A 12,775-nucleotide genomic window follows, 5' to 3' on the forward strand; every position below is an offset into this window, starting at 1 on the left:
TCGCAGGTGGCCGTGGGGGAGGCGCGCATGCGCGGGGCCCGGCGCGTTCGGTCTATCCCTACCCTCGATCGGTCCATTTATTCAATTGGTTGAGCGTTTACTCTGTGCAGAGCGCTGGGCTCAGCGCTCGGAGTGTACAAGCCGGCAACCGAGAGAGACCATCCCTGCCCCGCAACGGCCTCACAGGGGGAGACAGACAGCAAAACCGAACAAGTAGGGTCAATTTATCAACCAAAATAGATAAATAGGATCATAAATATAGACACATCATTAATAAACTAGAGTAATAAATAATATATACAAAGCAACGTGGCTCAGTGGAAAGAGTTTAGGAGTCAGAGGTCATGGGTTCTAATCCCGGCTCTGCCACTTGTCTGCTGTGTGACTGTGGGCAAGTCACTTCACTGGGCCTGTTACCTCATCTGTAAAATGGGGATGAAGACTGTGAGCCCCACGTGGGACAACCTGATTCCCCTGTGTCTACCCCAGCGCTTAGAACAGTGCTCTGCACATAGTAAGCGCTTAACAAATACCAACATTATTATTATTATTCTAATCCAGGCTCCACCACCTGTCAGCTTGGGGCAAGTCACTTAACTTCTCGGTGCCTCAGTTACCTCATCTGTAAAATGGGGATGAAGACTGTGAGCCTCACGTGGGACAACTTCATTACCTTCTATCTACCCCAATGCTTAGAACAGTGCTCGGCACAGAGTAAGTGCTTAACAAATACCAACATTATACACAGTGGTGTGGGGAGGGGAAGGGGGTAGAGCAGAGGGATGGAGTAGCTTAGCTGTGTGACCTTGGGCAAGTGACTTAACTTCTCTGGGCCTCAGTTATCTCATCTGTAAAATGGGGATGAAGACTGTGAGCCCTACGTGGGACAACCTGATTACCTCGTATTTACCCCAGCGCTTAGAACAATGCTTGGTACATAGTAAGCACTGAACGAATACCAATATCATTATTATTATTATTATTAAGGGGGAGGGGAGGAGAGGTGGAGGGAAAGGGAGGGCTCAGTGTGGGAAGGCCTCCTGGAGGAGGTGAGCTCTCAGTAGGGCTTTGAAGAGGGGAAGAGAGTTAGTTTGGCAGATGTGAGGAGGGAGGGCATTCCGGGTCAGTGGTAGGATGTGGACCAGGGGTCAACGGCGGGACAGGTGACAACGAGGCCCAGTGAGGAGGTGAGCGGCAGCAGAGGAGCAGAATGTGCGGGCTGGGCTGGAGAAGGAGAGAAGGGAGGTGAGGTGAGGAGCAGGCCGGGGGATGGACAGTTTTGCAGCCAAGAGTGAGGAGTTTCTGCTTCACACAAAGGTTGATAAGCAACCACTGGAGGTTTTGGAGGAGGAGGGTGACATGCCCCCAGAGCATTTCTGTAGGAAGATGATCAGTGGCAGCGGAGTGAAGAATAAACTGGAGCGGGGAGAGACAGGAGGAAGGGAGATCAGAGAGGAGGCTGACACAGTAATACAGTCAGGATATTATGAGAGCTTGTACCAGCACGACAGCAGCAGAGTGAAGTATAGACTGAAGCAGGGAGAGACAGGATGGGAGATATTGAGTACTATATTGAGTACCTACTCTATAATGATAAGTAATAGTTGTGGTATTTTAAGTGCTTACTCTGTGACAGGTACTGTACTAAGTACAGGGGTAGATACATCAGGTTATCAGGTTAGGCACAATCCCTGTCCCACGTGGAGCTCATTGACTCAGGCCCCACTTTACAGATGAGGATACTGAGGCAAAGAGAACAATAACAATAATTGTAATATTTGTTAAGGGCTTACTATGTGCCAGGCACTGTACTAATTGCTGGGGTGGATACAAACTAATTGGGTTGGACACCGTCCCTGTCCCACATGGGGCTCACAGTCTCAATCCCCATTTTACAGATGAGGGAACTGAGGCACAGAGAATAATAATAATCATTGTAGCATTTGTTAAATGCTTACTATGTACCAGGCTCTGTACTAAGCGCTGGAGTGGATACAAGCAAATCGAGTTGGACACAGTCCCTGTCCCACATGGGGCTCACAGTCTCAATCCCCATTTTACAGATGAGGGAACTGAGGCACAGAGAAGTGAAGATCACTTCTCACAGCAAGATCACTCGGGAGACAAGTGGAGGGGCTGGCATTAGAACCCAGGTCCTCTGACTCCAAGGCCTGTGCTCTGTCCACTAGACCATACTGCTTCTCAGAAACCATTCAATTTATTCAATGAGATTCAGTTTATTCTGGCTCCGTTGTTTGTAAATATTTTTATGTCTGTCTCCCCAGCTAAGAGACTAAGTTCCTTGTGGGCTGGACTTTTGTTATACTTTCCCAAGCCCTTAGCATGGTTCATGGCACTCAGGAGGTGCTCAATAAATTCCATTACCATTACTACTGCTGCTGTTCCTGCTGCCTGTGTAAGAGTAGCGGGGAGCTGTGTAAAGCCACAGGAGGAGGAAAACACAGCTGCCAAATGCCACCATCACAATGACTGTCACCACTAATGCTTAGAGTCTTTGCTGTAACTGTCAAGCACAGAAACTATAGCCACTCAACCTTTGAAGACTGACAGAGCCAGGAACTTAAACAGTTACCAGCAATAGCAGCATCTGACTGGTGCTTCTCTTACCTCCTCCATCCCCTGCCTGGGTTTTGTGCTGAGTTCCCTGCAGCCCCTAGGCACCCAAAATGTGATTTTTTAATTTCCACTTATCTTCTGTTGGGTGGGGCAACCAGAGAGCAGAATTTGTGAATGCCCCACCAACCATTGGAGGTATATGTAGTCAAGTGCCCAGTAAACAAAGGCTTTCTGGAATTTCATTTCACATCCAACATACGATCACTCTCCCCACCTGCAAAGCCTTATTAAAATCACAACTCCTCCAAGAGACCTTCCCAGACTAAGCCTTCATTTCCTCTACTCCTCCTTTCTGCATTACCCTTGTACTTGGACTTGTCTCTTTTATTCACCTCATCCTTGTCCCCTCAGCATTTATACACATGTTCATAACTTATTTATTTATATTAATGTCTTTCTCCCACACTAGCCTGTAAGCTGTTGGGCAGGAAATGTGTCTACCCACTCTGTTATTTTGTACTCACCTAAGTGCTTAGTAAAGTGCTCTCCACACAGTAAGCACTCAGTACATATGATTGATTCTTTTTCTTGTGGAGTGAGGAGGATCATCATCATTATTAATAATAATAATAATTTTGGTAGTTGTTAAGTGTTTACTATGTGCCAGGCACTGTATTAAGCACTAGGGTAGATACAAGCACATCGGGTTGGACACAGTCCCTGCCCCAGATGACGTTCACAGTCTTAATCCCCATTTTACAGATGAGGGAACTGAAGCACAGAGAAGTGAAATGACTTCTCCAAGATCGCACAGCAGACCAGATGGAGCTGGAATTAGAACCCATGACCTCTAACTCCCAGGCCCGTGCTCTATCCACTACGCCACGTACTCTCCATAGCTCTTTCCACTCATTTGTCCCTTAAGTTTAAAGCTTAAGTTAATTTACAAAAGAAGCAGCTTTTTTTCCCATGGAAAGACCTCCCATTTGTCACCTGGCCCTCTTTGGCACAGCAAAAGCAGCAGAGGGGACTGCAGGAGGTCAACCGATCAATAAGCAGCCTCATCATGGAGTCTGAGGCTCTCTTCCAGGACTTTGCAGGGCTATAATCTGTATCAAGATTTATGTGCTTTCGGTTTGATGCAGATTTAGACCTGCAAACTGTTAGGGTTATTTACAGGCACCCAAACATCAGGGTTGAAATTTTGACTCTGTAAAGCGACCTTCCAATACATTCAAGGTCACTCAATGATAAATGAGATTGATTAGCCAATTTCCACCTGTATTCACGGACTGTGAGCTCTTCAAAGGACAGGCTCCATTTCTAATTCCTCTCTGTATGCTCTTTCCAAGTGCACAGAACAGTGCTCTTCACAAAGTAAGCACTTAATAAATACTACTATTATTACTACTACTCTTGTCTTGCACAAGGCTCACCATCTACAAGGGAGGGAGAGTAAATATTAATCCCCATTTTACATAGAAGGAAACAGAGGCTGCGAGAGGTTAAGTGATTTGCCCAAGGTTACCCTGCAGGCAGAACTAGGTCTCATTTCCCAGTCCTGTGAGCTTTCCATTAGGCTTCAGTGCCTCCCAAAGTGTTTCTGGGTGGACCTAGCAAAGCTGTTAACATTCAACATTTCCTTTTGAAGGAAGAGATTCCAGCTCTGTGACAAATCAAACATGAGCAATCTGAATTCACCTTTAAGAAACAATCTTCCCACTCTTTGTTAAACTTCTGGTTTCAGAACTCAGAACTCGAGATTAGCCACAGAGCTATCGAACAAGAGGTACCGATAAAGCCTTTCCCTCATCTCTTAGTTGTTTCCAGTTTTCATATTATTTTTTTTCATACTAATGCCTGTCTCTCCCTCTAGACTGTAAGGGCATTATGGGCAGGGAACGTGTCTGCTAATTCTGTTGTACCAAGCGCTTAGTAGAGTTCTCTGCATGTAGTGAGCACTCAATAAACACAACTCTGATTTTTGAGGTGCTCACATGGGCAGCCCATCTCAGAGAAATGGACGGTCCACTCACTGACCACAACTGAAAGTTTAAAAGGCTCTAGTACACATCAACTCTTAGATAGCTGAAAATATTCCACATATCTGAAAAAGCAGACTAGGGAGAAGATTTCTTTTCAAAGAAGCTTGAACATTGGACTCAAACATCTTGCTGCCTTCATGAAAATCTGCCTGAAAGATGCAAGATCTGCCATCTGATACTCAGAGGTGAGTTTACTCTTTTCATTTTAATTTGAGGACTCCCACTGAATTCATATAGAAGATGGGGTAGAACTAGGGGGGAAAGGCAGATCACTGTTCCTGTGTCTTAATTGTTGTTTGCATCATTTGTTGAGGACCCACCATGGCATCTAGTGGCAGTTTATAGTACAAAATCATTATTGGAGGCAAATCTTCATCATGAATTCCAGGAATGGCAGCAAAATAGGAGAAGCCGTAATGAGCGGAGACCAGCAGGGTCCCTACCTCTCCGGGTGAGGGCTCGCGTCTCTGCCCAGTTCACCCCTCCCTTTTCCCTGCTAGCCTTTTTTTTTTAATCTAAGAGTCTCCACTTTCCTACCCAGAAATGAGATTTCTGGGCCCCATCGTCCTCCCTGACCCATCCCAGCTCAATGCTCCCTGCCCTTTTTTTATGCTGTTTCCTAAACACTTACTATGTGCCAAGCACTAGTCTAGGCACTGGGGTAGATAAAACTAATCAGGTTGGACACAGTCCATGTCCCATATGGGGTTCATGGTCTAAGCAGGTAGGAGGAGGATTTAATCCCCATTTTTCAGATGAGGAAATGGACACAGAGAAGTAGCTTGCCCAAGGTCACACAGCAAGCAATTGGCAGAGGCAAGATTAGAATCCAAGTCCCCTGACCCCCTGGACCATGCTCTTTCCACTAGACCACACTGCTTCTCTGCACTTGAGCATATTGAGCACTTACAGTGTATAGATCATGGTACTAAACATTTGGGAAAGTATAATATGATAGAATTGGTAGGCATAATTCCTGCCTACATGGAATGAACAGTCTTCAGAGGAAGACAGACATTAAAATCCATTACAGAAAGATATCAGTTTTTTTGATTGCCAGATTCAATTTGCTCATGTTTATAAGTCTTCTCTTTTCTGTTATATCCATTCAAGTGTAAATGAATAAATCTCATTCTCTGTATGCCAGATCAATAATTTCTTAAGTAATCAATCATTAACCTCTGTTGAAAACCTGCTGTGTGTATAGCACTGTCCTAAACATTTAGGAGAGTCCAGTAAAATTAATAGACAAGTCTGCCCTCAAGAAGCTTGCAATCTAGTAGAGGAGATAGACACTAAAATAAATTGCAGACAGGAGGGGTTATAGAGTATAAGGATATGTGTATGATTGCTATGTGAAGGAAGAGGAAGGGTGGGGGATTGGGATAAGTCCCTATGTGCTTAAGTGATGCAGAAAGGGATCAGTGAAGCAGGAATTTAGTAAGGATGGAGATATGAATTTAGTAAGGCTTTGAAGATGGAGAGAGTGGTGGTATGTCAGATATGAACGGGGAGTTCCAAGTCAGAGGGAGATGTGAGGAAGGGGTTGACAGTGAGAGAGGCAAGATTGGGGTACAGGGAGTAGGGTGTTTTTTTATGGCATTTGTTAAGAGCTTACTATCTGCAAGATACTATACTAAGCACTGGGGTAGATCAGGTTGGACAGTCCCTGTCCCACAGGGGGTTCACAGTCTTAATCCCCATTTTACAGATGAGGTAACTGAAGCACAGAGAAGGGAAGCTACTTGCCCAAGGTCACACAGCAGACAAGTGGGATAACTGAGATTATAACCCAGGTCCTTCTGAGTTCCATGCCCATGCTCTATCCACTTGGCCATGCTGCTTCTTAGTTGGTATTAGAGTGGACTGGGTTGCAGTGGGAGAGAGCTGATTGAGGACCCTAAAGCCAATGGTAAGGAGTTTCTGTTTGATGTGTGATCAATCACTCAGTGGTATTTATTGAGTGCTATGTGCTGAGCACTGTACCAGGTTCTGTACTAAAGAATAATATGGTAGATATGTTTCCAGCCCACAAGGAGTTTACAATACAGATGGGGAGACAAACTTTTAAATGTTAAATATGGGAAGCAGCAATCAAATCGGGTTGGACACAGTCCCTTTCCCACATGGAGCTCAAAGTCTCAAACCTCATTTTACATGAGGTAACTGAGGCCCAGAGAAGTGAAGTGACTTGCCCATGGTCACACAGCAGACAAATAAACAGAGCCAAGATTATAACCCACGACCTTCTGACACCCAGGCCTATACTCTATCCACTATGCCATGCTGCTTACAGATTAATCAGATCGGACATAGTCGGTGTCCCACATAGGGCTCACTGTCTAAATAGAAGGGATTCGGATTCAATCCCCATTAAATCTGAAGTGAAGTAACTTGCCCAAGGTCACACCGCAGGCAAGTGGCAGAGCCAGGGTTAGAATCTAGGTCCTCTAACTCCCAGGCCCGAGCTCTTTTCACTAAGCTACACTGCTCCCAACATGATTGTGGTGTGCAGTTTCCTTTCTGTGTTTCCCTCTTTTATGGGACTACAAATCTCCAACCCTGCTCCACTGCATCCTGTCTACAGGGACTCTGAGGTCTCCCCACCTCTAAATTACCTCCGATGTTGGTTCCTGAGGCTGAGACCCTTCCACTCACATACCCCTCGCTAGCCAAAGTCATTCTTCAAACGTTTTTCCCCTCATGCTCACCCTTTGACAGACCCCAGAATTCTCCTTTAACGTTTATGCAGGACACCCACATCCTGCTGCTTGGACAGAAGGGAGGAGGCAAAGGGAATCCCCCTCTGAGAAAAAGCCAAGGATACAAACTCAAACCTTGTGATTAACTTCCTTAAAGGTTCTCCATCTAATTAAGGGAAAAGAAGGGAATTCTGCGTTTGAACTCAACATAAATACGCATGTAAAAGCTTTTTATCACCTTTGGGTGATCTGTATTTTGATTTGCACCTTGCAAAAAAGCATAGCCACTGTGGCATGCCAAAACTTTATGCATGCAGAACTTTAATTATCTCCTAACGGTGATGAAGTCATTCCTTTCTTTCAAGATGTGTAGAGGAAGCTGGTGAATCCTAAGGTGACATATAAAGGAAATCAATGAAAACGGAGTCTTTATAAATGGAAGTAACAAGCAAATCTTATGTGGAAATTGATGACACTTAAATCATTTCAAGATACCCTAAATGGTCCTGGCTAGACACCTCACTGGCAACTGGGTAACTGATGACAGAATTTATTGAACCCTCAGAAACTTTTACAGATTAAGTAAAAGAGTGATTAAGACTGAATTTAAACAAGCCAGGACCCATCAGTATTTCCTACAAGGAGTTGCATACCCTAAAGCATGAATTCGCTATGCGGTAATTTAGTGAGCTCTCTACAGCTTTGGAACTTTATAAAACCTCCTGTATTAATTCTGATCTTCCATTTCATTTAATTGTGGGGTTTTCATTAGAAGCCAGGTCTTGGCCTTCTAGCCTAGCAGGTTAGCAGGGCTGCCAAAAGCCCAGTAGTTTAAGTGCCAATACATCACAAAATTACTTCCACACCTCGAAAAAGTGAATGGTTTCACAGATTTGGAATGAAATGCTATATTTCCTTCTTGATCACAGTTTTCCTTGAAGACAGATCCCTGGCACCTCTCTGTCATCCAGAATCTGGCCTTCGCTTCTCATCTGGTAGTAGGGAATTCATTCATATTCATTCATATTTTCTCTCTCTCTCTCTCTCTCTCTCTCTCTCTCTCTCTCTCTCTCTCTCTCTCTCTCTCTCTCTCTCTCTCTCTCTCTCTCTCTCTCTCTCTCTCTCTCTCTCTCTCTCTCTCTCTCTCTCTCTCTCTCTCTCTCTCCCCCCCCCCCCCCCCTTTCTTCTATACATGGTTTAGTGGATAGAGCATGGGCCTGGGAGCAAAAAGGTCATGGGTTCTAGTCTCAGCTCCACCACTTGTCCACTTTGTGACTTTGGGCAAGTCAGTTCACTTTTCTAGGCCTCAGTTACCTCATTTGTAAAATGGGGATTGAGACTGAGAGCCCCAAGTGGGACAGGGACCATGTCCAACCCAATTTGCCTGTATCCATCCAGAACTTAGTACCGTGCCTGGCACATAGTAAATGCTTAACAAATGCCATAGTTATTATTATTGTTATTATTCTCAACATTAGTTTAGGACAAGGCAACTTCTAATTCACCCAAAACACATTCAGGAATTAAATGGAAGTGATAGATATTTGAGATCTCTTCAAACCTCATGATCATATTAAACATTTGAATTTTAAAAGTAGAAGTCTAATAGAAAAAAATACTAGAATGAAAATCAAAGACTTAGGGCCTTTTTCCGACCCACTGCATAGGACAAGTAGAGAATATGCAGGAAGAAGCATTAGTAGATTGGAGAGCTGAAGGGGGGGTTGGGGGGGAGATAGGTTTGCCTGAAACTTTGAGGACCTGAAGACTGCCTCCTGCTTAGCTCTTAACTGTTTTCACTTCTTGATATTTTTGTTGAATTTAAACGCATTCTCATGTTTTGATTATATTCTCATCATTCTACGTATCCTTCTTCCCAGCAAAGTCGTACGTAAGTCCTTGTGGATCAGAGATTGTCAGGGCTCAGTCCTTGGCAACTCACAATAAAGGCTCTTAATACAAGGATAACTGAAATCTCAGAGCAATGCACATACCGTAATGAATGTGGAACGGTTTGGGCACCTGCCTGATGGAAAAGACTTCATCCAGGTTGTGCAACCCAACTATTTAGTAGGGCAGGTAAGTAGCACAGTACAATGCTCCGCTCAGTTAGCGCTCTTTATGTGATAAAGATCAAGTGTCAGACTAATTAGAGATTTTGTGTATGTGTGATATGCACTGTATTTTAGGGTGTATTCATTTTTATACTAAAACTGGAGGGGAAACAGTCTGAATTCTCTAGAAAGCATTCCTATTGGATGCTAAGCCTGAAGATGCCTATTAACATCTATGAATCTCTCACAAATTATTTTATATCAGGATAGCTTTTCCATAAATCTTTAGGTGACTATGGGCTGTGGGTCGTTTGTGACATTTTGCCTGCAGGCAGAAAAACAGGCTGATGGACCTAGTGGGGGATTTTTAGAGTCTGATGATTCTAGAACTCCAGCAGTCCATGGGGGAAACTATTTATTTTTCAGATATACTGCTTCTCTACTGATATTTCAGAATCTTACTTTAAGCTCAGACATGTAAGTCAATTCTAAATAACTACAGAGTATTTTCTTTACCAGGAAACAATCTGAATTACTGCTGGTTGTTCTTCACCACAATAGGTATTTTCAGTGAGTGAGAGTAACCTGTTATTCCAGTTTACAATTGGGAATACAATGCAAAAATCTTTTAGGTAACTAGTCTTTGGGGTTTGCCACTTTTCTTTTGGGGGTCAGGAGTAATTTTATAGTCAGATGAATTTCTTTCATTCTATGGTAAACAAAAAACATTTACATGACTAGCGATGGAATGCAGAATGGAAATAAGTAAAAAAAAATTGAGAAGCAGCACGGCTTAGTTCATTCAATTCAGTCAGATTTATTGCACTCTTACTGTGTGCAGAGCACTGTACCAAGCCTTTGGGAGAGAACAATACAACAATAAACAGACACATTCCCTGCCCACAATGAGCTTACAATCTAAAGTGGGGGTGACAGACATTAGTATAAATACATAAATTACAGATATGAACATAAGTGTTGTGGGGTTGGGAGGGGGGATGGACAAAGTGAGCAAGTCAGGGTGACGCAGAAGAGAGTGGGAGAAGAAGAAAGGTGATCTGTCTAGTGGAAAGAACATGGGCGTGGAAGTCAGAGGACCTGGATTCTGATCCTAGTTCTGCCAATTGCTTGCTTTGTGACCTTGGGCAAGTCACTTCTCCGTGCCTCAGTTTCCTCAACTGTAAAATGCGGATTAAATACCTGTTCTCCCTCCTACTTAGACTGTGAGGCCCATGCGGGACTGGGGCTGTCTGACCTAATTAACTTGCACCTATCCCAGCGCTTAGATTAGTGTTTGACACAAAGTGAGCACTTAACAATAGCATTAAAAAAATAGTTCTGCAGAACTAGTTTTAAAAAAGAGAGTTTAAGAAGTTGGAAGCAGAAAGATTTACAAGTACAAATAAAATATTTTATTTTGTCCCTGAAAAAAAACAAACCAAATATATTCACACCTATGTCACAGACATCATTTGAACAGTGTTCCAAGTTCTACTGAATCATATATGTTTTTCACTTTCTATATAGAGCTAAACTAAAGACAGAAGAGGAAAGAGTTTAGAAAGCTGTAAATCATGAAGCACCTACTTGATTGATAAACTATTTACTGGCAGTATATCAAAGCATGTTAAATGATTACAACCCTCACACACATATACTTCATTAGATGAAACCTAAAACAAGACACTGATGAGCTTAATTTAAGCATTTGTTATAGAGAACAATTATGGCAGTTTTTATCAGCTATAAGTAACACTTAAGGCAATATTATCTTGGCTAGCAACTGCATTTAGCAAGAATTAGTAGTAGTAGTAGTAATAGAAAGCACTGGCTTGTGCCAAGCACTGTACTAAGCACTGGGGAAAGAGTGCACAGATGGGAATTAGACACAGACCCTGTCCCTCAAGAAGCTCACAAACAATTGGCTTTTTGTTGCGTCAGTTCTCCTCATTCCAATTTAGTATAAATAGGAACATAATAATAATAGTAATTGTGTTATGTGTTAAGTGCTTATTGTGTACTAAGCACTGGAGTATTTACAAGATAATTAGATTGGACACAGTGCTGTCCCACATTGGGGTCATAGTCTAAGTAGGAGACAGAACAAGAAAATGACAAAAACCTAATGTAATATACTGCTGGCACGGGCTGCCAAAGCACTCTACATTAAAAAAGCAATAGACGGCATTCATCAATTTGAAAATTATGACCACTCAGTTTCTTATTAAAATTTTCCGATACAAAATTCTTATTTTTCTTACCATGTAATATTAAAAAACTAAAGTATTAAATTTACCATTGATTATTTAACTGCTTCAATTTTTGGAACACATTCTGGACAGTGACTGCTACCTATTTTCACCATTATTCTTTTAAAATAAATGTTTAAATATACAGTAATTTCCCTCATTATATTCTAGTAGATAGTGCAAATAAAGACATTCTTTGGGTCATGATTTCTACATATTAACCTCAGCATGATATCTCAGTCTACTGATTGCTTAGTAACAAAATATAATACTGTAAGTATATACGATTTTACAATAAGCTTTAGTCTAACATTTAGTTATTTCTGTTTAAAACAGATCACAAAAATGTTTCCACAAGAGAGTCTCCACTTGTCCAAACGATATGTTAGATTTAGATTTAAATAAATACACTATTAATTCACGTCTCTCGGTGTTTTTGTTTCAGCTTTATCTCAAACACAAGCAAGTTACACAATAAACACCTACATCAACCATGTTGCCGGAATACCTCTGGGTATATTGTACAGCATGGACTAGACTTGCCTGAAAGGAAAAAGGTACTATTTTTTGAATTCATATACAGAAATAAGGGTTTCATGAATCCAGCACATTTCTTAGAAAATAGTGCACAAAGTTTCTACAGCAAACTATTACTCTGCTTTAGCCAGAGATTTGAAAAAGCTTTCCTGGACAAGGATATAATCCACGGTAAATGAGCAGCATAAAGCGATCTACTACTGCTATCTAATATTGCCAACTGCGCTTATACGTTTACTTGTTGTTACCGGCATCAAATTACCACTGGTCCCATTGGTAGTGTTGGTTGCTGAGCCATTCACAATTATGTAGTCAATTTTGCTTTCCAGTTTCACAAGGCGCTGTAAAATATCATCCAGAAGGACCGCAATTGTTCTTTTCAGATCAGCTAGGAGAAACCAAATTGATAAATTAGAGAAGCAGCATGGTCTAGTGGATAGAGCACAGGCCTGGGAGGAAGGACCTGGGTTCTAATTCTGACTCTGCCACTCGCCTGCAAGTCACTTCATTTCTCTGAGCCTTAGTTACCCAGTCTGTAATACGGGGATTAAGACTGCAAGTCCCATGTGGGACCAGAACAGTGTACAACCCAATTATCTTGTATCCACCCA

General features: G+C 42.4%; 1 protein-coding gene and 1 long non-coding RNA gene across 3 annotated transcripts in view; one reads left to right on the forward strand and one right to left on the reverse strand.

The window, feature by feature from the left end:
• Nucleotides 1-70: 70 nt before the first annotated feature.
• LOC114813794 overlaps nt 71-12,775 on the forward strand; it is a 13,280-nt gene continuing 575 nt past the window's right edge. The window contains exons 1-4 of one of the 2 annotated variants that reach the window (XR_003761546.2): nt 71-213; nt 4,694-4,807; nt 9,205-9,403; nt 12,073-12,184. This is a non-coding gene — a long non-coding RNA (uncharacterized LOC114813794). The remainder of the gene's footprint in view (nt 214-4,693; nt 4,808-9,204; nt 9,404-12,072; nt 12,185-12,775) is intronic. The other variant, XR_003761545.2, reaches the window with a different exon arrangement.
• CCDC126 (coiled-coil domain containing 126) overlaps nt 10,768-12,775 on the reverse strand; it is a 17,345-nt gene continuing 15,337 nt past the window's right edge. Inside the window, exon 5 of the mRNA XM_029070859.2 lies at nt 10,768-12,552. Within this exon, the coding sequence (XP_028926692.1) occupies nt 12,368-12,552 (185 nt within the window). The 3' untranslated portion in view covers nt 10,768-12,367. The remainder of the gene's footprint in view (nt 12,553-12,775) is intronic.

Source organism: Ornithorhynchus anatinus, chromosome 8 (genome assembly GCF_004115215.2).
Source record: "Ornithorhynchus anatinus isolate Pmale09 chromosome 8, mOrnAna1.pri.v4, whole genome shotgun sequence".
Classification (NCBI taxonomy): Eukaryota; Metazoa; Chordata; class Mammalia; order Monotremata; family Ornithorhynchidae; genus Ornithorhynchus; species Ornithorhynchus anatinus.